The 27897-nt window shown below is 39.6% G+C and overlaps 1 protein-coding gene across 8 annotated transcripts in view; it reads right to left on the bottom strand.

The window, feature by feature from the left end:
• The window catches only part of TLE4 (TLE family member 4, transcriptional corepressor), a 617928-nt gene that overhangs the window by 486038 nt on the left and 103993 nt on the right, over positions 1 to 27897 (bottom strand). For 6 of the 8 annotated variants that reach the window (XM_044060882.1, XM_044060883.1, XM_044060880.1 and 3 more), the window contains 2 exons: positions 20556 to 20618; positions 9661 to 9735 (listed from right to left, as the gene is read on the bottom strand). In XM_044060882.1, the coding sequence (XP_043916817.1) occupies positions 9661 to 9735; positions 20556 to 20618 (138 nt within the window). The remainder of the gene's footprint in view (positions 1 to 9660; positions 9736 to 20555; positions 20619 to 27897) is intronic. The other 2 variants (XM_044060884.1, XM_044060879.1) reach the window with 1 other exon arrangement.

The raw sequence follows: 27897 nt of genomic DNA, 5'->3' as shown, positions 1-27897 counted from the left end.
TATATATATATATATATATATATATATATATATATATATATATATATATATATATACACACACACACACACACACACACACACACACACACACACACACACACACACACACAATGTTGCTGCTGCCTGGAACTCCTTACCTGTAACCATCAAGTTAAAATTTTAAAATCATTCTGGAAGATTTCCTAGGCAAAATCTGGGTCTGTTCTTGCTCTACCTTAGGATAAACTATATCCATAAATATGAACAAGTACCTATTCACACCTTGCCTCCTTTGTCTCTCCTTTTCACACACACTTACTTAGTTCAATCAATTTCTCTCCCCAACTCTCTATATATGCTATAACCCTGTTTTTTTATTTCTTCCTGTCACTTCACATCGCAATTCCAGTTTGTATTATATTAACTTATCTTTAATTTCTCTATAAACTGCAACATTTTCTCTGAACAGTAAACCACTGTCATATACACTGTTGTGTCTTTTCTTAACCAACATCCCATTAGTCACTAATCTGGTATAACTAAACTGTAGACATTTTTATATTTTTTTTGAAGACTGTAAAGTTATTGCTCTTAAAATCTTTCTGTAATACTTTGGAGCTTTACTCCTCAGGCTTCTGCTGAATATAGGCACCAACCCAGTCAGGCTTGCTTGGTAATCAGATGTCAATTAATAAATAATTATATATAGAACATATGCATACACACATGCACGCGTACAGATGCATCATCTCCACACCATCCGAATGAATCACAGCACTTATTTAGAAATCAGTAGGTGCAACACACCTAATTTCACCAAGCTATGACATGACTGAAAATATAAGCTGCCACACAGAAACAGAATGCAAAAGTACAGCGCTTGTTTGTTAATGCAGCATTGCAGTGTCAACTGAAAGAACACATTACTGCAGAAGTAAACAAACCATGTTTTACCGCATATTTAGTTATTCTAATTCAGACATGTCATCATATTCAAGAAAGGGGAAATACACCAACTTTAGAGAGACTGACAATGCAGATACTTTTTCGAAGACTGCATCCACAGTATGGTTATGGTACAAAATACTAGCATTTCACCCACCGCTGTTTAGAGAGGAGTACAGTTTGTCACCTGCTCTGCTGGCAGAAATATCTGCCAGTATTCCACGATTCAAAGTGATGTGTTTTGAAAGGAGTGTCAAGAATTTATATGCATATAAACATGTACAAGAATGTACAACTGTGCATGTGTATAGTTATGCATATAAAACAATATTGGTTTTAATTTTTTAGTTTGTTATTTAGGTAGGTGAACTGGTCAGGAGACCCTTAACAACCACACACACACACACACACACACACACACACACACACACACACACACACATACTGTGCATTGACTTGGTTGTCCAATTACCTTATTTTAATTTTTATGTAACCAAGACATGATGGAAATGGGGCTCTTTTGGTTCATTCTGTTGACTTAGTTAACCAAGCAATAAATAAGTGTCTCAACAATTCTTGCATACTCTATCTACTGCAGTACTTAAACAGTAATCTAAACACAGACGCCAGTGGTATTTCACAGGCCTCGCACTAGAGTGCCATCAGGAAATCTACCTCAAATCCAAAAAAATCATGCAACACTACACATTGTGTCTGTGACTGTATCACACAACACAGTGCAATGTTGTGTAGTCTAACAGGTCTTCCCACCCTCACATACCAGTCTGATATGTATTACAACATATTCTTCCTGATGCACACATGTGCAAGGCACTTTTCTCCATTACTTTTTCCCAGATATTAAAAGCTGCTCTTTTTCTACCTTTGGCATTTGTGAAGGAAGGTGAATTTCAAAGTCACACTATGCCTTTAACAAATACACGCCTGTTTCAAGGTTTTACTTGACACACTTTCTGTCCCGCGGTAGTGGTGCTGCGGTAGCATTGTCGCCTCACAGCAAGACTTTGCCCCGTTTGATTCTCAGCTAGAGCGTCTTCTGTGTGGAGACATGCGTGAATGAACGTGCCTTCGTTGAAGATTGTGCGTCAGCGTCAGGGCTGGTAACTCGGCACGTAAAAATCCACTACCAAACATTAGCGGACCGGAGTTCTGCTGTGGCGACCCCTAACCAGGATATGCCGAAAGACTTTCTGCTGTATTGTTGTCTGCCTACTGTAATGCTGTTGTGATAAGGCAGACTGTGTGCACTCACATGATTCCATATACATTGTATGATGCACACTTTTTGAAATGGCTATGCTTTTCATTTTCAAAGAAGTATTTTCACTGAGGGATACCACGTTTACAATGTCACACTAAGATAGCAGCCCCAACTTTCAAACCACAATGGTGTCGTTTGCTGTAAAAAAGGTAGCTGGCTCCTAAACAATTCTAAATATAGGTTTTCTACATTGTTGATGCAACAAATTTTTAAGGAAGGAATACAACTAACAGAATATATGAAAAAAAGATGAAATGCCAACTATATAATGTCAAATTTATTCTGTAGAAGGTTTAAATATATATAACATTAAAGAATGAAATCATTTAAAATCACCTACTTTTTTTAAACAAGTAATATTTAAACAGATTTAATATGTGCCGCTTCAAACCAATGAATTATGAGTTTAAAACCCATTAAAATGTAATTTTTTCTAAACTGAGGGAAAGGAGATTTAAAACCACTGAATTTTAATATTTCAGCTTGAGCTGCAGGAGGTACAGAAAGTCCAAATGAACTATTCCATCAGCACCATTCAAGCATGAACATTTTAATCAGTTTTACTTCCTTGGAGTTCTCCAACACAGTTTACGCTGTCATTCTGAAAGCACTTAACACAGAGAGTGTGAAAAACCACCAAGGCTTGTTATTGCCTTCACAATTGATGGCAAATAATTCTGCAGACTTCCTATCATTAAAATGTCACTATTTTAAATTGAGATTCAGCAGGCTCTAGGCACCAAGAATGCCTGTATACTGTAACGTCTTTGGTGTCTAGCTCTATGGGTAAAAATAATAACAAAATGAAAATAAAGACAGTCCGCATTACATATTGACAGATCTACAATACCTATAATTTAAACTGTAATAAAGTACTTCACAAAAAAATGAATAAAAAAGATATCTGAAAACTTCAGACTGCGCCTTTTTACAGCACCCCAAATGCAAACATTATTAAATACCTTTGCAGTCTATGCAGTATTATGTATCCAGTTCACCTACTAAAAATACTGAAGCTTCCCTGTTAAGGAGCAGAATATTAAATGTTCTATTGTAACAAGCTGTGACTGTGTCCCTCTCTCAAACACTGCTGGAAAGGGGGGTACATTTTACTGTCAATAAAAGGCAAAAACTATACAAACTCATCTTCCTTTTTTTTTTTTTTTTTTATTATTATTATTATTATAAAGACCACTGTTAGTTAAAATATTATTGGTAAAATTTCTAACAGCGAATCAGATTGTTACAAACATCTTAAGATGCTGCAATTTATCACTTGCGTTAAACTCAACACGACCCATGAAAGAAATCATTACTGCATTTTTTCATTCCATTAAACACAACTATTTTATTGTCAAGAGAACACGCCGTTTCCTCCTATTTCTTCAGCTCACTTCAATATTTTGCAGTTAGCTGCATGGACCACTGATCTGATTAATTTGTTAACCAGAGATGGTGTAATACCACAAAGTAATAAAAATACTGGGCTATTTTAGGAGTTGAGCTAGTGTTAAGAGCTACAGACAAGGTAAAAATGAGGTGAATGGTACCAAACACAATATTACTTGCTATATGCTGTTCTTGCAGCTTTTTACGGTCATAATAAAGTCTGCGATGAGCATCTCCAGCCGATACCAATGTATTTCTATACAGTACTACTACATTTTAGCACACACATTAATAGATAATTTATCAGTACCAAATCCTTTTAAAGTTTTTATGCAAGACCAGAATGTGAACACTTTTCCTTCCCTAACCTGGACAAGGGCCACTACTCAAAGTAGATAACCAGGGGAGGATGGATTCAATTACATTATTCAAGGGTGTTCTGTGATGTGAATTTCTGTAATGACAACTTCACCAAAAGGGAGGGGTGGGGGTGGGCAAGCTATTAATATGATATGACTGAGGAAAAACATTTCCTTTTATATTCCCAAGTAGTTCAACCATACCATCACCAGTCAAGTACTAAAAATGCATGGTTTCTCCAATTCTAAACTGCCACAAAAAAAAATTCTACTTGAATTCCCAAATCTAAACAAGGTGATCACTCATTACTGGACTTCATTCTCAACAACATGAGGTATCAACAACACAATACAAAGCACTTCCTATTTCTAATGCTCATTATGGACTAGTGGTGACACCCCAGCTCTGCAAATAGGTAGCACAGAAAACCCCACTGCCACTATGAACCAGTAACTGATGTGGAATTATCCTCAGTTAAGTCCTAGCAACACAACTTACAAATGCCCCATTGTCTCTAGGAAGTTATTTTGGATGTTTACATATACACATGTATTATACTCACACACACACACACACACACACACACACACACACACACACACACACACACACACACGTTTTCTATATTAAAATTTCAGCCACTGTGTTTTAACATGATTAGAGGGTGGTGATCCAATTTTTTTCCAGTCATAACATTTAAATCACACAGAGGATTAGGGTCTTTTACTAATGGTTTATAATAAAAACTTCTCTAATGAGGTTGTGAAAAAAACACACTAGCAACAAACTGAAAAAATATACAGTTTTATTTTACTATAGTGTGGCCTACAGTAAAATACTAATGCCTCAAACATCCACTGTGTTTAGTATTAATTTGTAATTTGTTATAACCCAAAAATTGCCTAAAGAGAACTGCTACAGTGACACCATTTTTGCTTTTTCACCTGTTGTGATACAGCCTAGATGCAACAAATCAGTTGGTGTGTTTCTGCATTCACTTATGACATTGCTGTGAATCAATGGCTTCTTAGACCATTTCTGGAAACGGCTTCAGCAGCTGTTCTTTTAGAGAATTAACCCGAACTGTGTCAAATGTTAGTGCTAACAGAAAAGCTTTAATGATGCATGGAATCTCATTTCATCTCAGGTTTTTGTTTTGTATTGAAAGCAGTTCTACCACGTTTGCACATCGGCAATGTACTGTCTTAAAGTGTCATCACTAGAAGCCCTGCTTAGGTCTCTAATCAAACACTAATAATACCTATTACAGCAGCTTCAAACTCCTAGTATACAATACTGTTCTTCAAAGATTTCTCCAATAACTAATGCTCTGGAAGAGTTTTGCTTTAGTTAGTTAAATGTTTATCTTACAGCACTTCTTTGACCTCAGCAAAACCAAACACTTTCGATGTAAAACTGTGACTGACGATAAAAGCTACACAAAGAATGAGGTCTTCATGAAGGCTGAGAAATTCTTTTTAGAAACAGCGAGATTATAAAGGAAACACAGGGGAGTTATTTGTGACAAGACAGAAAAAAATGAAGAAACCGCACAGTGCCAAAGGATTTTTAAACTACACTAGGGTGATGCTACAGGGATACAACTACTCTAAGATGTTATCATCTACATGGCTGGGATTGCCCTTCAGCTGGCTTAGTTTTATCGAAGGGTGTCCGCCTAGAAGAAACCAAATATGGCAGCTACTTGGATTCTAACAGAAACACAAGGTTAACATGCGAATAAATGCTTCTCAGTTGCACAACAGGCAATTTTTTAATGAGAAGGAAAAGTAAAATGTACCACTGTCAAGGATGAAAATCACCACAATTTGCTGGGCAACGTTTACATGCAGATTTTGTTGGGGGGGGGGCAACTTCTCAAACACAATTAGTTTATTGTGGTAGTCACGTGATTTAGATAATTACAACACACTCACCAACATGGTATGAAAGCGCCTTCACTTGAGAGGCAAACTTCAGCTTATCCATGGACAGAAGATCCAGCTGCACTCACAAACAGAACTGGCTGTGGCAGTTAAAGTCCAACAGTAACAACAAATACTATCTAGGTCACAAATGACCACAGTCTTTCTGTAGAAAGAGAAATAGAGAAAATATGCGGAGGACACCTTTACATGCCATTAAACTAGCTTTACTGAGTAGTATGTCAATATGGTGCATACACATTCTAGAGAATTCAGTTTGCAGTACAGTTGCTAGAACGTTTAGACCCCTTCTCTTGCGTGTTTATTTGGTCTACTGACATTGCATGGTGTCACAGTGGAGAAAACACTGACAACCATTGGTATAACTGTAGAACTGTATTCATTGTCAAGAATTTCTTTGTTTGGAACTACAGTGTACAACTCGTAGCAGAAAAAAAAAATCCTGTTGCTGTAAAAACATGAAGGTAGTTACTTTTACTTTCCATGGTGAAAGTAAATAAACAGTAGTACATGGAAATAAAATGTAGTGACTACTGTCTGTCCAGAAATAATTGACTATTTATAGAATACTTGTTCTTTACAAAGACAAGATCCTACAGAGATTATAGATGTCTGTGTTACAGAGTTGAAGAACATAACCAAAGACTGCCAATCTGATGAACTGATGGATTCTCTAATAACATATATAATATTTGGATCAAGAAATAATGACACTAAGGGCAGGTCATTAAGAGTCTTGACAATCAAAAGCTGTAGATGTGAACCCAGCAACAGGAACTACCAGCATACAGTTACAAAGTGGTAAATGATAAAAAGAATGTGAGATAAAATAGGAGACAGAGCAAAATGAGAAATAAAGAGAGGATATTCTGAAAAAGTAATGGACAAGAAAAAGAAAGCCACGAGATAATGCACTGCAGCAAACTTGGAAGCTAGAAAAACATGAAATTAGTGAAATTCAGGCTTGTGGCATATGTAGCAATAAGCATGATATGAAACTTTACCCAGTTCTTAGACCTACAGAATCTGGACTAAAAAAAGGCACAATGTTTTAAAAGCACTTTGACTATGCAATGTTATTACTGTTGTTATATGAGAAGGAATTGTTTTCCTGGTACTTTAGAACTGAACTGATGTTATGAATTCTGAAAATGCATTTTAAAGACCAAGAGGCAAGTCTACAACACACTGTACTACCAGACAAAATCCTACTTCTGGCAAATGCATTTTGAATGGCAAGCAGCCGACAGGGTTATAACTAACTGTCAATGAGCTACTTCCTGTAGTCCAGAGTGCGATTCTCTCAGCCTCTATTAGGTTCATAGGTTCATAGGTTTATACTAGGCTATCTGCCCTAAAGCATTTATAAGCCTAGCCCAAATTATTGTGGCTTACGCCACCCCTTATATGAAAAAATACTGTGCCCATTAGTTTGTTGTGCCTCTGTCCAGCAGTGACCCAGAGATGATTCTCGGGGTAAACCTACGATCTCCCATCCACAGGTCTAGATTTCTCTTGAACAGAGTCAGCGAGGTGCTCTGCCTCACATGGACCGGGATTTTATTCCACAGCATAGGGAGTCTCTGAGTGATAAATCTATCCCTCCAGCACGTCCTATTTATATCCGTGCTAAGGTTTAAGTCGCTTGCTCTAGTGGTTTTGGTGGATTTGGATTTTTTGAGGTGGAGCATGTCCATTAATTCCGGGTTGGACATGGCCTTGTATGTCAGGCACATGTCACCTCTGAGCAGACGGTATGCGACTGAATAGAGCTGGAGTTTCTTCAATCTGGCAGCATATGACAGATTTTGGAGTCCCTTTATCCTTTTGGTGAGGAACTTTTGGGGTCTCTCCAATTGCTGCAGATGTCGGGTGAGATACATCCCGAATGGGGCATTGTACTCGATCATTGGTCTGATAAGTGAAGAGTACAAGGGAACAATGACCTCATTAGATCTGGATGTGAATCCCTTCATGATCAGGTGGGCAATGTAGAAGGTCTTTCTAACCACTTTAGCAATGTGAGTGTCAAAAGAAAGGCCACTGTCAACCTGGGTCCCCAGGTCCCTGATAACCTCTTCTGTGCTTAGTGGATTGCCACCTATATGGTAGCTTGGGGTTACCTTGTTTTTCCCGAAGGGTATGACTATACATTTTTGGCGTTTAACTTCAGGCCATGGCTCTGGCACCAGCTATCTGTTTCCTTGAGTCCCTTCTGAAGGATATCCGTGTCCGATGCACTTTCCACTATGGCGCCCAGTTTGCAGTCATCTGCAAACTTTGTCAGCCAAAGTCCTCCCATGTTGGCCTGTACTTCTGAGAAGTAGATGCCAAACAATAAGGGGCCAAGGACCGAGCCCTGTGGGACACCACTTGTGACCGGCTTGGAGTCTGACACAGCGCCAGCAACTCTAACCCTGTGGGTTCTGTCCTTAAGCCAGTTTGCAACCCATCTTGTGACATATGGGTTTACATTTAAGCTGGTAAGTTTTTCTACAATACCGAGTGGGGTATTGTGTCGAAAGCCTTGCAAGGTCAAGGTAGGCTGTATGGACTGCCTTTCCCTCATCAATGGCCTTGGTGACTATTTCGAAGAAGTCGACCAAGTTCAAAAGGCATGATCTTCCCTTGACAAAGCCAAACTGGGTCGGGTCCAATGTCTGCAAGTCCCCTATATCTTTGTTTATGAGCTCCATTATGATCCTCTCCATAGCTTTGCAGACTAGACTTGTTAAGCTTATGGGGCGGTAATTACCAGGGTCCGTGAGGCGCCACCTTTGTGGAGTGGGACCACAGTTGCCGTACGCCACTCCTTGGGCACGTATCCTGTGGTAAGGCTGAGATTAAACAGCTGCCTTATGTGCGGGTTTAATTCCTCATTTAGCTTGTGTAGCACACAGCCGGGGACACCATCCGGTCCCATTGATGCTGTGTTTTTAGCTTTAGAGAGAGCAGCTTTCACCTGCGCATTTGAGATGTCCGGGAGGCTACACTCGGCTGGGATAGTTATCTCTCCTTTAGGGGGGGGAAAGGGGGGTGAAGTTTGCACTGAACCTGTCTGCCAGTATGTTGGCAATGTCTGTGGGTTCAGTGATTTTTGTATCATTTTGGACTAATTCTGAGCATATCTGTGAGTTTCCACCCAGGTTCCTAACATAGCTGAAAAAGGCCTTATGATTGTCCTTTGAATCCATGGCAATTTTTCTCTCAAAATTGGCCTTAGTTGATTTTATGAGTGCTCGTATTTTTTTACTAATAATGATCAGGGGTGACTGACCAGTTTAATTCTCAATTTAATTTCAACTTTAATATCTTCAGATTTTATGTTTTTAAAGACAAAAAGAGTAGAAACTATTACCTGCCTCCACAGCTGAACAAGAAGAAGTAAAGACAGAAGATCCCTGCTCCTAATGCAAATCTGACACTACTTTACCATTTAAAAGTTGCCAATCAATATTTTATGATCAATTTAGACTGACAAACAGTATTCCCTTAAATTCACAGTCACCAAATAGGCCAGAAATTATGTAATACATATTCATGGCATGAAATAAATACTGTTTAAAGAGGACTAAGTTGTCTATATGCTTCTACAGAAATCATTATAATTTAATTTTGATCACTGTAGTTACAGCTTCTCTCAGTTCACTAAAACATTGATTTTTACTTGGCTTCAGCTATAAACACTGGCCATTGTGTGAATGCAGCAAAAATGAAAAACAAAGACAAGGAAATGACAAAAGAGGAGAGAACGTACCCCAATAATGGCATTCAGTTCTGCCATGGTCACCTGCTTTGCACGCTCTACAGCCTGAACCACTTGTTGTTGATGCTATTAGAAAAAAAAAGTTCAACAAATCAGAATGGCATAAACAATCAAGAGACTGCAACTACAATCACGATGGGATGATGCTTATCTGGAAAAACTGGGCCCATGCATTTCCAAACAACGTTTAGTTATACAGACGTAGGGTTACAAACTATCAAAACTCAATTACAATTTTATGCTCAAAAAAGTGTTAATCAGTTTTACAGTTAAGCAAAACAAAAAAGTTTTATATTTACTATAACATTAGATCTGTCTGACAAATTCAGTTTTTGCCCACCTTTAGGATCACATTACTCCATGCATGTTCAGCTCAGTGGACAACTTCACCAGGTCACTTTTACAGCTACTCCTATTTATGGTACATTTTCTCTCCTCCATTTCCAATTTCTGACCCAGCTAAAGGCACAGAAACAATAAACCTTCCTCTAAGTGACAAGGGCATGGTGGGATGCTTAATTAAAAAAACTAAGACCGAATTATCCATGCATCTAACATTATGGTAAGTACATAACTAGTGCATCTGCCAAAGTGATTTGGTTCTCATTAACCTTTAGGGCAGAATCCACAGCTGATCTTTCCAAGAAGCTGGCTTACTTAAACACACATCCCCTTGATTGACACAGCTCCAAAGGAAGAACTGAAACTGGAAGAAATGTCCACTTTATGAAGTCTAGAAAAGGTGTTCAGGAAGGACTATGCTGTGGCACAGCAAACATCATCTGAAGAAGCCCTCTGGAAGGAACAGGGCCATTGACGTGACAACAGCTCTAGTTAAATCGGCCTAGGGAAGACTGATGATTTTTACAATAATAAAGAAATTAAAACTAGGAAGACAATTAAGCCAGATAGAGCTTAAGAGACTATTTGACCTATTTTCTAGGGCCCAAAAGAAATAAATAGCTGAATATCCTTTAAGGTCTTGGTAAGTCTACGTAATACTCAAGCTAATTGTTCTCTCCTTGGTTAGGGTTAATTTCTGCAGAACAATGGAAGTTCAACTGATTAAAGTTAGACTCAGCAGCAACCACCTTTGCTACAAACAACGGAACATGTTCTTCAGAGAAACTCGGTATGTAACTTGGATATGGCATCCAAATGTAACAACTGATTAACAGCCTTGGCCTGAAACATACATTTCGAACACATAGTGAAGAACCAAAAAAAAAAACAAGGGCTGAAATGAGATACAGGTTGTAATACAAACCACACAAATACTTTTCCACACTGTACATCCTCTAGGTACAAGGTTTTAGATATGACAGAACATTCTCCTCTGCCTGTCCAAAATTCCATGATTCGTACTCATCAATGAAAGTAGAGTAGCTGACTATCCAGGACAAGTGTGTGACAATTACAAATGGTGATTTGAGATTACCCACTCTTAAATTCTTACTAATCACAGGACCTCATTGTGCTCTGTCTGCTGACATATCATATTACTGCCTACCTGTTGGAATGAGCATGAAGCACTCTAATAGGATAGATATCGTGTTTGGCCTAGACAATTAGCAAGACTGCTCATATCTCCAGAATGGACCATTCACCCAAGTGTCCCCCTCACACATTGTAATGTACATTCACCAATGACTGTGGCAGAGGGTGTAGGAGCAAGCAAGCGATTGCCTTAAAGATTACCCAAATAAAGCTTCATAAGCAGACTGTGGTGACATGCACTGGAGATTACGACTGGAACCACCATAGTTCAAAAATTCTACTACTAGACCCTCATGCATAGCCTGACAAAAGATGCCACAAACACCATGTCTGCAGCAGCCTCAAAAGTCAAAGGCAAAAAATCTGTAGCACTTGACTCTGAGATCAAGAAAGAGACGGACTGCAGGATGCATTGTATTCTTTTCAGAAGTAACACAAACACCTCATTCTGATGTTGATCACAGCTCCTGTGAACAGGGTACTGCATGTGTGTTAAATAAGCAATTTCACCAGACAGAAGGTATCCCCAGCCCAGGGAAAAACAGTGTAAAATATTCCTCTGCTGAAAGAATCTGTCCGTTTTGTTGTCCAAGTAAGGAAAAACTCTGATGTATCTGCAGCCATCTGCCACTAATGCCAAGGATTTGCTGAAAACTTGTCTATGGAGAGGCTGATGTGGTAATAAATAAACTAGCAGCAAACGCTCCTATTCAGAAGTGAAGAAACCTCCTGGACACTTCTGGTGTGATGTGCAGATAAACATCCTGCAGGGTGCTACACAGCCAGCACATCCAGTCTCCTCCAGATACAGGGGGCAGGATGAGCTGCAGTGTGACCCTGCAGAAGGACCCTTTCAGATGAAAGGTTTAAGCCACTGAGAAAATCTTCACTGGGCCTGAGGTCCCGAGTCTTTGCTGGGCACCTAACAGAATCTAGAATAAAATCCTTCTCCTCACAGCTCTATTGGGATCTCCTGGAAGGATCTTTCTATGAAAAACTGTTGCTATTCTTTCCTTTCTTTTACTTTTTGAAAGGACAAATTTACTGGCAAGAGTGGAGAGAAAAAGGATTTTGTCATGAACTTGATTAGGATTCAAGGTCAATTTTTAGATTAATGTTCTTTATACAGAGACAAGCAGAGAGAGTACAACCTGCTGACCATCCACAAGAAAAGACAGGGTGAGAGTCAAGAATAGCCAGAATTCCCCCAGAGACCACAGCATCCTTCAAGGGGCATTCTAGCTATTCTTGACTCCCACCCTGTGTTTTCTTGGAGACGGTCAGCAGACTGTACTCTCTCCACCTGCTGACCGTCTCCAAGAAAAGACAGAGTGGGAATCAAGAACAGCTAGAATGCTCCCAGAGGGACAACAGCATTCCTCAGAATGCTAAGACCCATGGACCTCAGAAGAGCAATACTGCTGACATCTGGGAGAGGTGGAGTGGCCATATCCAGCTTCCTGTTACAATGGGCTCCATGAGGAGTTACAAAATAGTCTCGCTCCAGATAAAAAGAGGAGCAGCAGGGAGAATGATATACAGACTAACATATGAAAAGAAGTGTCTTTTCTCCCTCATGTAGTGGAAATGGGATCAATTTCGGATTCAAATAGTGAACAACCCTTACACTGTGCATCCAGAAGCACTGCAGTAATACCCTTGGTAAACAATAGTAAGATGCAGCCTGGAGTGACACTGCATAGCTTTCAAAGCTACTGCTGCCCTCTCTGCTTCCCCTGCAATACTAAATTATGTTGAATCAAGAGATTTCTTATGGTGGCTTGTCTTAGTCCTGCTAGATAATGAAGATGGAATTCACAATTCCAGACAGGAAAGTTCATCTTCGGTAACTAGCAGCACAGAATCCTTAGCTAATCATCCTGCAAGGGTGCTATATGGCAAGATGCCCTTGCATAACTGTTGTCCAAAAAGAAGACCCTGCCCTGGAAACTGTACCTAGCTTTGAGAGTGCTGCGAAAGTATGTAAAGGTACAGCCAGGTTACCGTGGCACAGATCTCATTCAATGTGGCATTAGAGAAGAAAAACATACAAGCAGATACAGCTGCAATCTCTGACTGAAAGGGCCTTTAACACGTTTTGATAAAAAAGCAGTACAGTGAGAGCACAGCAAGAGAGGCACTGATTATAAAATTCCTAATTATTCTCAGTGGAAACAAGTCTTTATGAACGGACAGAGTTCTGTTCATGTTATATCGGAGCCGAGCTGCAAATGAATTTACAATTACAGTTACAAAACCTTACAATTCAGATTTCTCCTTAATTCAACATGCAAATGAATGGACTGATACAAGTTTCTTTCTGTGAAAACAATGGGAAAAAATTAAGAACCAACCCTAGAGGAATCTCTAACATGTAACAGGTTACCAAAAACATTTTTTTAACCTGGAAAATATTTACATCCAGCTGCTTCTGCATACCTAAAAAAAGGGATAACTTTCCAGTGTGAAGTAATTAAGCTCAGTAAAATGGTGCCTTTAAAAAAAGGCCTTGAATGTGATAACAGAAACTAAGACAATGAATCCCTGACAAACAAGAAACTTGGATAAGGCTGCAAGAGGGACCCTGATCAGAAATAGGGAGAGGTCTGACACCAACAAGGGACACCATGTGACCACAGACATGGAATACTGCATGGCCTGAAGTACAATGCTGAAGAGAGATTAAAGGCCTTGTTCTGCTGACCAAAATAAAAATCTCTTTCACTTATTCTTACAAATCTTTTGAAAGAGAAGGCCTCAAGGGAAAAAAAAGGATATATACATCACTCTGCAGAGAAGCCCAAATCTTACTACTGCCAGAATTGGAACAACCATGCTATTAAAAAATGGAGACTTGTCCAATGAGAGGAATATAGCCAACATATTCCTTAGAAGCAATACCACAGGAAGACAGAGAAGGAACTGCTGAAGTGCCTCGGACAGAAGGGGTTATCATAATTATACTAGCCTTAAAAGTCTTGTCTTATAAACAAACCCTGTCACATCAGAGGAAACAGGGGTTCATAGGTTCAAACGCAAGTACTATGCTAGCTGCCCTTATGGGACATTTTAAGCCTAACCAATTTCCCTTAGAAAGGTGGGAATCCAACACTGTACCTTGTGTCTATAAGGTGAACACCTTAACCATTATACCAACTCCTAGTTAGGTGGGGGAAGAGTACAGAAGAGCACCTGGCCAAGCATGGGACCAGTGATGGAGGGATGAGCAAGTAATATTCAGGGCACTTGGTTTTGGTCAACAACATACAATAAATTAATAGCAGCAAAGACAGTGTGGCAATACACGAGTCAGGCAGTTCAAATGAATATATAACCATGAAACATATAAAAAATAAAAAACGTTAATGAAGGAGGCAAGCGCTTTCACATAAGAGCTTCTTTTGACCAAAAGATCCTTCAACCTAACATTCCCTTTAAATAGTATTCATCATCCAATCGAAATGTAGACAATTTAATTGCATTCAGTTAAAGTAGTATGCACATTTACCCAAATTTTAAAAGGACATACACCTACAATTCTACCCAAGCATACTAAAACAACATATAGATTCCTATGCATCTTTCTAGCAGCATATAATCACATATAAAGAGTAACATACAATAAATGTTGGTGGCACAGCAGTAGATGTTTGCAGATTCCACAACTAATGCCAATACATATATGCATATCACGCATGTCACATGTGTAGGGGTGGGACCAGTAGCCATCAAAATACAAAATTCTTCATGGCAACCAGATGACATTGCACTGTCCTGGAATGCCTTAATCTTCTCTCTAATCCTGACATATATTCAGATTCATGGAAACTGCTAACTGCAGGAATCCACAGATTAAGGAGGGGCAACAGAAACAGCTGCTAAGGGAGCAAAAACGTAGAAAACATTATTACAGTTACTATCTCAAACGTCAGTAATATAAAAACAACGAAACCCCCTTCCATGACAAATTCCTTGAGCTTCACAATACCAAAACCCACAGAGGCTCATAACATTGCACTGATCACAAATCAAAACTAAACAGTTTGCTTTTGAGAGCAGTTATCCAAAAAAAGATAAACACTACCATTAGAGACACTTTGAATAGTGGTAGCACTGTTAGGGAAAGTTTTTTTTTTTTTTTTTTTGGAATGTAATGTTTGGAGTTAGGGGCAGGGTGGGTAGGTTAAGGTTAGCACACATGAAAAGGTGGGCTTTGCCTCCCTGCATTAGCATACTCATATGTGCTAACCCTAACAGTGCCCCTAACCCCAGTGCTTCATATTACCTCCAAAAAACCTTTCCTTAGTGCATTATCTAATACACATACAAACACACATGCGCAATACTTAACGCTAACCCTAAATTGCAAACACATATGCACACTCTCCTACCTCTAATGCCAAAGCTTTTAAAATCGAAAAGTTTCACATTAATATATACATCTGCTTATCAGAACCAAAAGAACATCCCCTAAAATACATAAATATCCAGCATTCCTCCTTCCGATAAACCTGGCACTCAAACAGTGAAATTTAGTTAAAAAAATAAAAATAAAAAAGGAAGTACACTCTGTTGAAGTGAGCATTCAACAGGGTGAACCGCTATGCATCTCAAAACACACACTCGCAGTCATTAAAAAAAAATCATTGTACAATGCTACAACACCTGAAAGTTTCTTTGGAAGGGACTGACATACATAATTTTAATTTATGAAGAATACGATTCTTGAATACTGTTTTTCAAAATTAAGACCTTGGAAATTAAGGACAATTTCAGAGTTCTCCATCTAGTTTTATCCTGAAGTATAGTTTGCTAGCACATATTTATTTTACACTTGTTTACCGGGAAAGTCCAATTGGACAAAATGTCCTTTTTAGCAAAGGCCCGGGGAGAAAAGCTCCACATTTATAAATAACCGTAGGATACATATACAACGTACAGATAGAAATATTGACTCAATCTCAGATGCAAATACAAAATGAAAATACAGGTTGTACATTTCACTGATACAAACATACTGTCTAGATAGGATACAAAACAGCTGTATTGTGGCTGTAGGAAGAAAACAAGCAAGTTAGGTATACATATACTAAGTAAAGGTATACTACTCAAATACATATTACAACCTTTATTTTTGTAAGATTAAATGAAACACTCCTAAATATCTTAACCTAAAAGAAAGGCTGATACTCAAAAAATCTAAAGGACATAAACAGTCATCACAAAAAGAAAAATAAATATATTTATTTAAACTATAAGACTATGTAAGATATCTCAGGGAGATTAAAAAAAATGCAGATGGTGCTTCATCTGCCTGAAGACAAAATCCTTGGACGAATCAGCCACATAGCTAAGTTAGGCCATGCAATAGCTCCTTGTAATATCAAATGCGCAGCCACTATGTACATGGGAGATTGAGCGGTTAACAAAGTCACAAGTCCCAGAATGGAAGTGAATGGCTCTTCTGTTCAGAGGGGTGAGAAACCTTGGAAGAGCCAAGTAATTTTGATATGCTTAAATGTATTCCTTAAGACCAAACAGGTCATCTGCTCTAGAAGGGTAGACTGCAGTGTGACCATTCAGAAAGGGCTCTTAGGGGATGAATGCATTTAGGCTAATGACATTCAGAATGGACTTTAGATCCCTCGACAGTGGGCATACTAAAGAATCAGGGATAATATTTTAGCTCATGCTGGTCTGCTATCTGCAAGGTGCTTGCGTGCTTTCTTTGCTGACAATCTGGACAGGATCATATGATCATACAGTCATAGTAGGTTACTAGGATATCGACCCAGAGGTCATTTCAAGCCTGGCTGTTTCATCCCAATGTAATACCATATATACTCTAATCAATACACAGGACTGTATTTAGTAATGACTGCCCATTGTCCAGGGGCATCTGGCAAGGGTATCAAAAAAAAAATAAAATAAATAAAACAATCTGAGTAGGAAAACAGAAGGGAAATGGTACAGCCAACCGACACCCATCACCTGGGTTTATGCCTCCTTGGAGCTCTTTCTTAAGAGTGGGACATGGGGAGTTACCCTGATTCTGACTGCTTCAAATAGGAAGCATCTGAAATGGAGTCAAGGGTTGTATAAACCACCTTGAGGCTGGCTGCAGCCTCCATGATATTACTGGGTGCCACATCTACTGGGCTAGTAACTCTGATGAGCTGCTGCAGGTGAAGAATGCTGTGAGCCTGCTGACTTCTGCAACAGAGCAGCAGCAGAGCAAAGGCGGAAACCACACCAACTTCCCTTGAATTCTCACAAGTGAGACTGATAGAGGGTAGAAATTTTCTTCAACAAAGGGACTGTGCAGCATTTTTCTTAACCCTTTATATAGTCATTAATATTAACACAAAACAACAGGGACAGTCCAAAATGAACAGTCTAAAAAAACTCTCCTTGGTTTTCTCTGTGAAGGCTGTCAAGTGTAGTCCGCTATGTTGTCATACAGAAAGCCAGATATAGCCACCCCAGTGCATGTTTTGTGGCATTACAAGCCAAGTGGTCCATAAGGTTATGGAGGCCTAAGCCTTTATTTAGTTCTTTCTGGAAATTGTCAGGCAACTCTGTCACATGCTTTACTTCATCAGCAATGTCAAATAATGCATGCAAGTAATCAAATTTAGCATCCTAAAGAAACACGGTGGAGGGAACAGGCTAGCTTAAAAAAACTGTCCAGGCAACCCCAACCCCTTGTCTGGGGTGGCTAACTGAAATTGGAAGCAGTTTCTCCCGAGGGCAAAAGTTTGTGAGTCTGCAGTATCCCATCCCACCCTCCACTGCTGCTCATCTAGCTCACCTCCAACTTCAGCTGCACATCTAGCCTTTGCTCTTTTACATGCGTATGTTTTTTTTTTTCTTACCAATTCGAACTACATCCCTCCTAGCTGACTGGTCTCATCTCTCAATAGTCTTCAGGCTGTTGCTCAGAGATGGTCTGAGGATTCATGCTCGTACCTCTGTCTTTATACCCAAACACATATGAGCTGATGTCATACATCAGATGTACAACCTAGGGAAGGTAAAGCTTTGGTACTCCAACCGGACGACAGCGGTGACAACCTACTTAACAACAAGAGTGCAAAAATGATTTCAGACAGGACACAACCCATCTGAAAAATAAGGGCCCTCAGAAGACAGATGTTCCAGGGCTGGCACAACAAGCAGTTGGAATCCTGGCACAAGATCCATGGAACACCAACAACAACTATGGAACTACTGTAGGAAAAAACAACACAGACAGGCAGGCACTTGGTAAAGCAGGCATCTGCATGACAATACCTGGTAGGGCAGTTGCAAGTAAACACACATCTGACTTAACATTTGCAAAAACTGAGGGAGACCATGAAAAAACAGTCACCTGAGGAGCAGACATCAGGGATGACAACGGAATAACTACCAATCCTTGCCCAACAGGAACAGTTAAGGAACGGACCCTTGGGGCCCCAGATCTAATGAAAAGGGAGCAGGAGCTCTACGGAACCACCCTGCTTCTCACCCTTTGATAAAAGCCACCAGCAAATTATCAATAGCAAGAAACAAAGTAAAGAACCAATGAGAGCTGAAGCTCTGATATATGCTCAACTGAGGTTGCCATAAACCATGAGTGTGTGTTACCATATTAAATTAAAAAAAAAATCCTTTAGAGCAGAAGCTAGTAATCCAAACAAAGGAAAAGTGATTATCCCAGCAATAAATCTTAGGGATGAAAATGGTCCTTAATAGCAGGATGCAGAAAGATTTGCACTCTAAAGGAAGCATAGGAAGATAAAATATTGGTCGTTAGGAAAGTTAGGCAGTGGCCAGATGAACTTTGAAAAGTAACTCAAACCTGATTCAAAAATTCTGACAAGTGGTGAAGAACCAGGGAGACCAAGGCAAGATCAAGAGTCCAAGGAGTAGCTAATGCCCCAGTTGGAAAACACCTTGCATTTACCCTTGTATGCCTTCTGGAGAGATTCTTTGGAAGGTGACAGAATATCCACCACTCAACTTATACAGTACTGATTCATGGTAGTGAGGAATAAGGCTATCAAACTCCAGATCTCTCACATTAAGGGCAGTAACACAAGTCATTTAATCAGAAGCAACCTGACAAGAGGTGACAGGTGCAACCTCAGGAACAAGAAAACATACTTAAATTTGGTTGGAATAGGGGTATCGCAATAATCCTAGCTCTGTGAAACTTGGCCATTTGGATAAACTCTGTCATTACAAATAATGGAGGAAAAGCACGTCTTGAGATCAACCCTGTATCAATATACCCCTGCCCTGATCACCAGGTAGAGGTACCAATTAGAAGCAATTCTGACATTTGCCACCGGTTGCGAAAAGATCATTGACAAACATTAACTACTTCAAGAACAGCACATTAATAACAAAATAGACTGAGTGATCATTTCTGAGATGAATCAAAGAAATAGAACCAAAGCACAATCCTGATGACCCAGTCAAACTGATGGGACAGATGAACTATTCAGTCTGGAGGTTAGTGTTGCGGTCATTGATACACAGGGCTGACCACGGCAACAGTACAGTCAAGACCAATGGTACTGAGGATAATCCTGGTGCAGAACAGTCAGGCCCAAGCCCTGGTGCTAATGGACCTATCCCCACCTTCATCTTAAAGTGGGGAGTTGTAGAACATTTCAAAGAAAATATAATGGAAAAATATTAAATACTTATGGCATAAGTCACTTCACAAGACAATTGTAAGAATGGTGCCTCTTGCTAGCTGTGTTAGCAGCTTTGCAAAACGTGTGAGACAGCAATGGACCTTGTAAGAAAAAAAGGGACCAACAGAAAACTAAACTCTAGCTGGCACACAATGTAGAGAAGGTCCCACCTTTCCCAAGATCTATTTATAATACAACTGCAGTAGCACAACCTTCTTAACCTTCTGTACTTCTGCAAGAAAAGCATTATACATTAAATGTACTCTGCCTAACTCCTGCATAACTGTAAGTTTTACATCTAGGTAATTATACCCCAGCCACTGCTTGTCATTAACAGCTGCTCAGAGCAGTGATATTTAGTGAACCTTAATAACCAAATTCAGAATTCTAGGCAATACAGCATACGCATAAAAGTGACAATCTGCAACACTGATGTATTATCAGTATTTTAAAAATTACACACTGTAATGCGCGCGTGTGTGTGTGTGTGTGTGTGTGTGTGTGTGTGTGTGTGTGTGTGGGTGTGTACACATATAAAATGCCAAAGAAGCAGGGACAACAAAGATGACAGTCTCAAGTGAGGAAAAGCAGAAAGACTGACGCTGTCAGAGACAGACCTCTTTCTTTTTCCCCACTGTACTAGGATACAAACAGCTAGCCCATGATGCAAATTCTTCATGGCCCATGATGCAAAATCCTTACCTCTTGTGACAGAAAAGGAATCACTTGTGCACAAATGGCATTCAGACGCTTGACAATTTCTGCCTGTAAAGAAATTAAAGAAAAAAGTAGGTTACCAATGAAAGCTTTTCTACAACAACCTTATCTTGATCTGAATTCACACAGAGACATGGAAAGATATAGTTTAGGTACTCAAAGAATGACATAACATATAATACTTTTGCAAAAATTTGAAAGTAAAAAGTCAAGTACCGAAACCGGTGAAGTAAACCGTTTATTGCAATTCGAACAATTTGCAATTCAAACAACTAAGCGCTTTCGCCAGTAAATCCAAAGGCTTCTTCAGAGTTGTTCAAACATTCTCCCCATGCTAGTTATATACTACTAATACCATTACAATACAAACACCTACCCACCCTTGTTGGCACTTAAACACTTTCTTAAAAAGACAGTACTGTTGTCAAATAGCTCTAGTCTTGGAAAATGCATCAAAAAAAAAAAATACATATATATATATATATATATATATATATATATATATATATATATATATATATATATATTAATTTATACAATGTTTCAGCATAAATCAAATTGTTAAACTAAAGCAAATGTTTACAATTTAAAACTTTAAAATACATCATGAATACTAAATATTCCAGGCAATTTGATTATGCTTAATTTTCAAAAATGGCTTGATAGAAATGAAATCGTTCAAGCCAGGTTCCATAGAAGCATTTAACCTCAATTGCCAGAGGGATTCCTTACTTTCCAACAGCAAATTCATATCTCCCCCATATTTGTTCTTAAAAACTCTATCAATAACAAAAAAACACAATTTTTTTGAAATTAATGCATTTTTCTGAGTGTATGAAAAGAGCATTATGGATATCCTTGTTCCTAATAGCCCTGGCACGTTCACTTATCCTGTCTCTCAACCTCCGAATGGTTTTACCCACATAGAAGCCGGGACAGGATAAACAAGTAGCCACATACACCACGTGAGTCATATTACAACTGACCCTGCCAGGGCATTGAATGGAAGTATCACTTCCTTGGATGTGGACATAAGGTCCATCATTTATATACCTACAGAACTTACAATTTTCACATTTAGACATACAGGATTTGTACAATAGTTTATTTAATTTCGTCTCCAATATGTTTTTTACATTTCTCCCCCTGCTAAAAACTATCTGAGGCTTTTTTCCAAGAATAGTTAACATGTCCTGTTGGAAACACAGTTCCCAGCATTGGTTAACTATGCCAACAATCTTAGAACTGCTGTCACTATATTCCAAAACCATGGCATTAATCTTATTACTCTCATGGGACAAACCTTTGTCTTTTTCCTTAGGCTGCCAATCAAACAACAAAATCGGTGCAAAGGATTGTTCCCTTTTCTTGGTAACTTCTTTTTTGATATTTGTTAATAGTTTTAAAGGGTAACCCCTTTCCAGGAACATGCCTATAAATTTGTAAATTTCTGTATGGAACACTTCATCACTGCTGAAAAGTCTTGACAGCCATACCATCTGTCCTTTAACCACACTTTGTTTTTGAAATTGTGGATGGTTACTACTAAAATGTAACAAACTATTCGAATATGAAGCCTTCCTGTATATTGTACTTTGCAAAATCTCAGCCTTATTTGATGAGCTAATGTCTAGATAATTTATATGATTTTTGTCCCATGTGCTGGTAAACTTCAGGAAATCAGTAGTTCCATTGAGATACTCCACAAATTGACCAGCTTCCTGCTCGTCCCCCATCCACAAAATAAGTATATCATCTAGGAATCTACTATAGGACAAAATTCTTTCATTATATTTTGTTTTTAAAATAAATTCATTTTCCCAGTCGAGTAACACTAGATTGGCAAAAATGGGGGCACATTTTGCCCCCATTGCCACCCCAGATATTTGGTGGAAAATTTCCCCTTCAAAAAATACGAAAATTTTTTTTTAAAAACAATCCCCATAAACAATCCGTAATCTAACTGAAGCCATGTCTGAAACCCCCAAACTAAGGATACTATTCTGAAACATTTCAGTGCCCCTTTCGTGTGGGATTACCGAAAATAAATTGGCAACATCAATTGTCAAGAAACTGTATTTAAATTCATTAGTATTTCTAAATTTAGCCAATCTACTCAAACAATGCCAAGAATCCTTAACTATATGGTCAACTTTGTTTAACAAATGTTTCAACTTGTTATCAATCCAGGCTGATATGGGTTCAGTTTTGGATCCTCTTGCTGAAACAATCAGCCTAAAAGATGGATCAACAATTGACTTGTTAGTTTTGGGAATACCAAAAATAGTTGGCAAAGCCCATTTTTCCACCGTTAAAAATTATTTTTCTTTTTTACCAATTTGTCCGTCTAGGTACACCTGTGATAAAATTATATCTATCTAGGAGTATGCCCTGTTCAGTTCATGCCTTGATGCCCTTGCATATGTTGACTCTTCATTTAATATTTGCTCCATCCTAGTAACATAGTCAATGTGAGGCATAATAACTATGCCCCTCCCTTATTGGGGGTCATAATTCTTAGATTCTTATCTGTAGCCAAAGACCGCAATAACTGATTTTCTTCTTTTGTCATGTTATATTTACATTTACTTTTGTTTATGGTTTGGTTATTTTTACTATTGTTAAAAACCAGTGTACGAATCCGTTTTTCACACAATCTTTCGAACATGTCAATTTCAAAATTGTTTGGGGGTACAAACGTACTTTTACGTATAAAGGAATTGCTTTCTATCTGTTGCACATTTCTGTCCTTAAAAAAATCTTTAAATTTATTTGCCTAGTATACATTTTTAAATCAACTAGGGTTCTAGTGACATTCACATGTGAATTCGGAACAAAAGACATGCCCTTTTTCAAAAGCGTGAAATATTCATCGCTCAGATCTAAGTCAGAATAATTATAAATGGTGAAACTATCCTGTTCTACCTTCTAGCAAACCAACCCCCCTTCCTCTGACCATAACTCACTATCAATGCTGTCTACCCATATGTCCGAGTGTGTATTTACTTCCACCTCTTGGACTGCCTGTTGTCCCAAGACCTCCCTTGGAAGTAATGGCCACTCCGATTCCATCCCTGTAGTTAATTCTGGGGATTCCGGTTGGCCTGATTTTTCAGGTGTTCGGACCTTCGGGGCTCTTCGTGTAAAAAAAATCTGGCTCGTCCTGCATATTACCCCTGATAGTGATCATGTTATAATGCCCCGTATTTTTATCAATATCCCCCTTGGATATAATCGTGGGGCTAGCTCCTTCAACCACATTGGAGCCCTTATTAACTACATCTGGATACGCTTTATTGTTTTTATATTCTTCAGTATCGCGTACAATTTTACGCTGTTTGGTAATAACATTTTTACCTACAAACGTATCTACATCATTCAACACTTTCTTATATTTGTCATGATATGGTGTAAATAATGCATCATTCACGGTACTGTTATTCAATTTAGAAATCTCGTCCTGTAACTCTAAGTTTAATGTCATTGTTTTTAACTATAATGTCCATAATTTCAAAACCTGCCTGGTGACTGCAGGTTTCATTTTTTACTTTTGCAAAGATGCTATTGAGAAGTTTCTAAACGGTAATATAAACACATCCCATCAAATGAAACTTTTAAGACTATGTCTACAACCCAGTAACATTTTTGCAAAATTCAGGCAATAATGGTGCCTTAAACAAAACAGCAAAGGCACATGACTTCAGAAAAGATGTACAAGGTAAAAATATGGTCAACTACTGACTGCTGTTCAAAAATGTTGCAATCTTGAGGAGGTAGCCAGACTACATGACACCTTGTAGGAGAATGTGATTTTTAATGAAGTTAAACTAAAAATGCAACCTAGAACTGCTAGAATCTAACTATTTGTGTTAAACAGGAGGAAGACATTGGAAAATGGGAGGGGAGAAAAGCATGGCAACGTGAAAAGGGGAGGTGCAAGAGTAGCTTGGGTTATCTGGCACGATCAACATGCACTGCATATCCTGAAGATTAACAATGACCTAAATCTCCTTAGGCAGATTTGGATCTCTCACCACAGAGTCTGCTGCAAGGTTCCTTTCAAACCTTCACAGATGTCAGAGAAATAGAGCATTGCCCATAACGAAAATGAAAAATGGCTTCTAAAATGGATCTCGACAGAAGAAAAGTGTAGGCTAGAATCAAAGATTTCTGAAAAATAATGTAAAGCTTGAGAGAGAAAAGGGTCCAAGCCCTTATTTGTAGGACAGGACAGCCAGAAAACAGTCCTCTTTTTTGGAATTTCTTTTTCTGAATGGACAGGTTTTAGGAAGCCAAAATATTTGGGGAAAAAAATGGCACACTGTTGGCAGTGAGACTGAAGAAACCAAAAAGACAGCTTCAGTGTATGAAAGTCTGGGTTAGATGGCAAATCTCTAAAACAGCATTAGCTGGCAGATTCTGAAAGACAAGGGAACAAAGTCTGCCGGGATCAAAAATGAAGCAATGAAAGTGACCAGCATAGTGTAGTCTGGCTTTCTCAATGAAAATAAGTCAAAGGGAATGGGAAAAAGAGCTGTGGAAACTATGACCACGGCTAAGCTATGGCATCCTTTCCACAACTCCAAGACAGAATCAGGAAAAAAAGGAAGCTTAGTCTTTTGTTTTGGTTGGAGAATCAAAAACTTACACAGTGAGAAACTTCAACAACATAAGAACTTCTTGACCCCTACAGGACTGGCTAAAGGGGGAAGAGAGGCACAAGAAGGCATGGGCTCAATGTGAATCTCTCTCCTCTAAGAACCCTTTCGACTGGATCATCACCCAACTACCACACCATGACATCCCCACAGCAAAAAGGATACGAAAGAGCCCCACCCAAAACACTCTGTTGATATACTAGACTATTGCCAAGTTGTCTGACTAAATGGAAAGAATACCCTTGCAGAGACAGTCCTGAAATGCTAGGTTGGATACAAGAAAGTACAGTTGTGTACACTTACCATAAAATGTAGATGTTCGAGTGTATTCACTGTTGCAGTCATCACACTTGGGTTATCTGCCTGCAGGTAGCCCTCAGTCGGCTCGAATACCAGATTCTTGGGATTTCTGCGCTGGATGCTGTCGCTTCTTCCATGATGACAGGTCGTCAGGGGTATAAAACAAGCAGCCGACGCCATTACATCAGTTTTTCTTGCCCCAGATGTTAGCAGCCCCCCCCCCCCAAATAGGAAGCTACCATATGGCGTGGAACACCACCAGTAAAAAGTAAATACCACTGCCATAAAAAATGGCCATATAGAGGATAGGTAGAAATGACAGAGAAAAACAGGGGGCTGAAGGGAGGGGAAACCAGGACTGCAACAGTGAATACACTTAAGTGTATACAACTGTACTATGTTCTTCGTGTTTCACTGTTGCAGTCATCGCACTTGGGTTGATTCCCAGAGCTGAGGAAGGGTGGAGGCAGTCAAGAGGAGTTAGGGCTGGCTAGCAGGCCCTGTAAGACTGCTGTAGCAAATCCAGCTCTGGATTTAGAAAAAATAGGTAAGTGGTAATGCTTGGTGAAGGTGTGTACAGAACTCCAGGTTGCAGCTTCCAGAATGTCCCTGGTAGGGACTCCCCTGAGAAATGCTGTAGAGGTGGAAAGCAGCCCTAGTGGAATGTGTTCTGATCCCCTGTGGGGTAGGTTTTCCATGGTGCTTGTAGCAGAAATGGATGCAGTGTGCTATCCATTTGGAAATTGTTTGCTTTGAAATGGCCTTGCTCTCTGCCCCTGTAGCAAAGCTGACTAGCAGCTGGTCAGAATTTCTGAAAGGTTTAGTCCTGTCAAGTTAGAACCTGAGCTGTCTGTGCACGGTGCAGGATCCTTTCCCCTTTATTCTGAGGATTAGGGAAGACGGTTGGCAAATGGATGGCTTGGTTTACAGCCACACTGGAGACCGCAGGTTAGTCCGAGGGAAACCCTGTCAGCATGGAAAATAATGAAGGGTTCCACAGCCATTAGTGCCTGTAACTCAGACACACTTCTAGCCGAGGTTATGGCTAAAAGCAATGCTGTTTTCCAAGAAATTAATTTTAACTCTGCTGAAGCCGCAGGTTCAAAAGGGGGAAGCGTGAGCTTTTCCAGTACAAAGTTAAGGTCCCAGACAGGGGTGGGTGCTCTCCTAGGGGGCCTGAAGTTGTTAGTCCCTCTCAGGAACTGTTTTATGAGAGGGTGAGAGAATAGTGGTGGTTTGGTATTATAATGAGATGAGATGGCAGAGGCATGAATCTTAATGGAGGAGAAAGGCCTCTGTGGAGTAGCTCTGCTAGGTAATCAAGGATTTGAGTAAGGAGGGCACAGCTGTGTCCTTTCCTTGAGACCGATTCCAAGAAAAATATCTTTTCCACTTTTCAGCATAGGATTTCCTAGTACTAGGCCTTCTGGCCTCAAGAATGACATCCAGCACCTGTTTGCTGAGGGTTGCTGGTGGAGTATCCAGGGGATAAGACAGGCTGAAAGGTTTAGGGTTTGCAGCTGTGGATGCAAAATGTGTCCCTCCTGCTGAAGGTGTCTGATGAAGGTGCCAGGGTGGCACTGTTGTCAGACAGCCTAAGTGTGGGTACCAGTGCTGGCATGGCCAATCTGGGGCAATAAGAATTGCCCTTGGGCTGTCCTGTCTGATCTTGAGTAGTAACTTTGAGAGGAGGGGGCAGAGATGGAAAGGCATAAATTGAGAGGTCTCCCCATTTGAAGGATAAGGCATCCACCCTCCAGGCCCTGCTGTGAGGGTTCCTGGTGCAAAATTTGCTCAACTGGTGGTTCTGGGGGGAGGCAAAGAGGTCCACCTCTGGTGTCCCCCACCTCTGGATTAGAAGATTGAAAGTGTTGGGCTCCAATTTCCACTTGTGTGGGTCCAGGAGATTTCTGCTCAAGTCGTCTGCCAGTGAATTCTGTTTGCCCGGCAGAAACTGAGCTTGTAGATGCACTTGGTTGCTCAAGGCTGTGTTCCACAGGGCCATGGCTAACCTGCAGAGCGGGTAAGAATGGGTTCCCTGCTTGTTTATGTACCACATAACTGTGGTGTTGTCTGTTTTTATCAGCAGCTGTCCTGGAAGGATTAGCTATTTGAAGGCTGTCAGAGCATACTGTATAGCCAACATCTCTTTTTTACTGATGTGCAGGAGGATTTGTCCTGTGCTCCACTTGCCGTGAACGCATTTGCCTGCCATATGATGCCCCCATGCATAGTCTGATGTATCTGTAGTCAGGATCTGGATGGCGAGGGGTTGAGTGAAAGGCAGTCCCTTGTTGTGGTTGCATGCTTCTGCCCACCAAAGGAACTCTGCTCTTAGACAAGGTATGATAGGAATGACTGTTTCCAGG

This window comes from Protopterus annectens, chromosome 2.part0 (genome assembly GCF_019279795.1).
Source record: "Protopterus annectens isolate FY-2018-M chromosome 2.part0, PAN1.0, whole genome shotgun sequence".
Lineage (NCBI taxonomy): Eukaryota > Metazoa > Chordata > Ceratodontiformes > Protopteridae > Protopterus > Protopterus annectens.
Note: the sequence above shows the minus strand (reverse complement) of the source record. Positions and strands in the feature narration are given on the sequence as shown.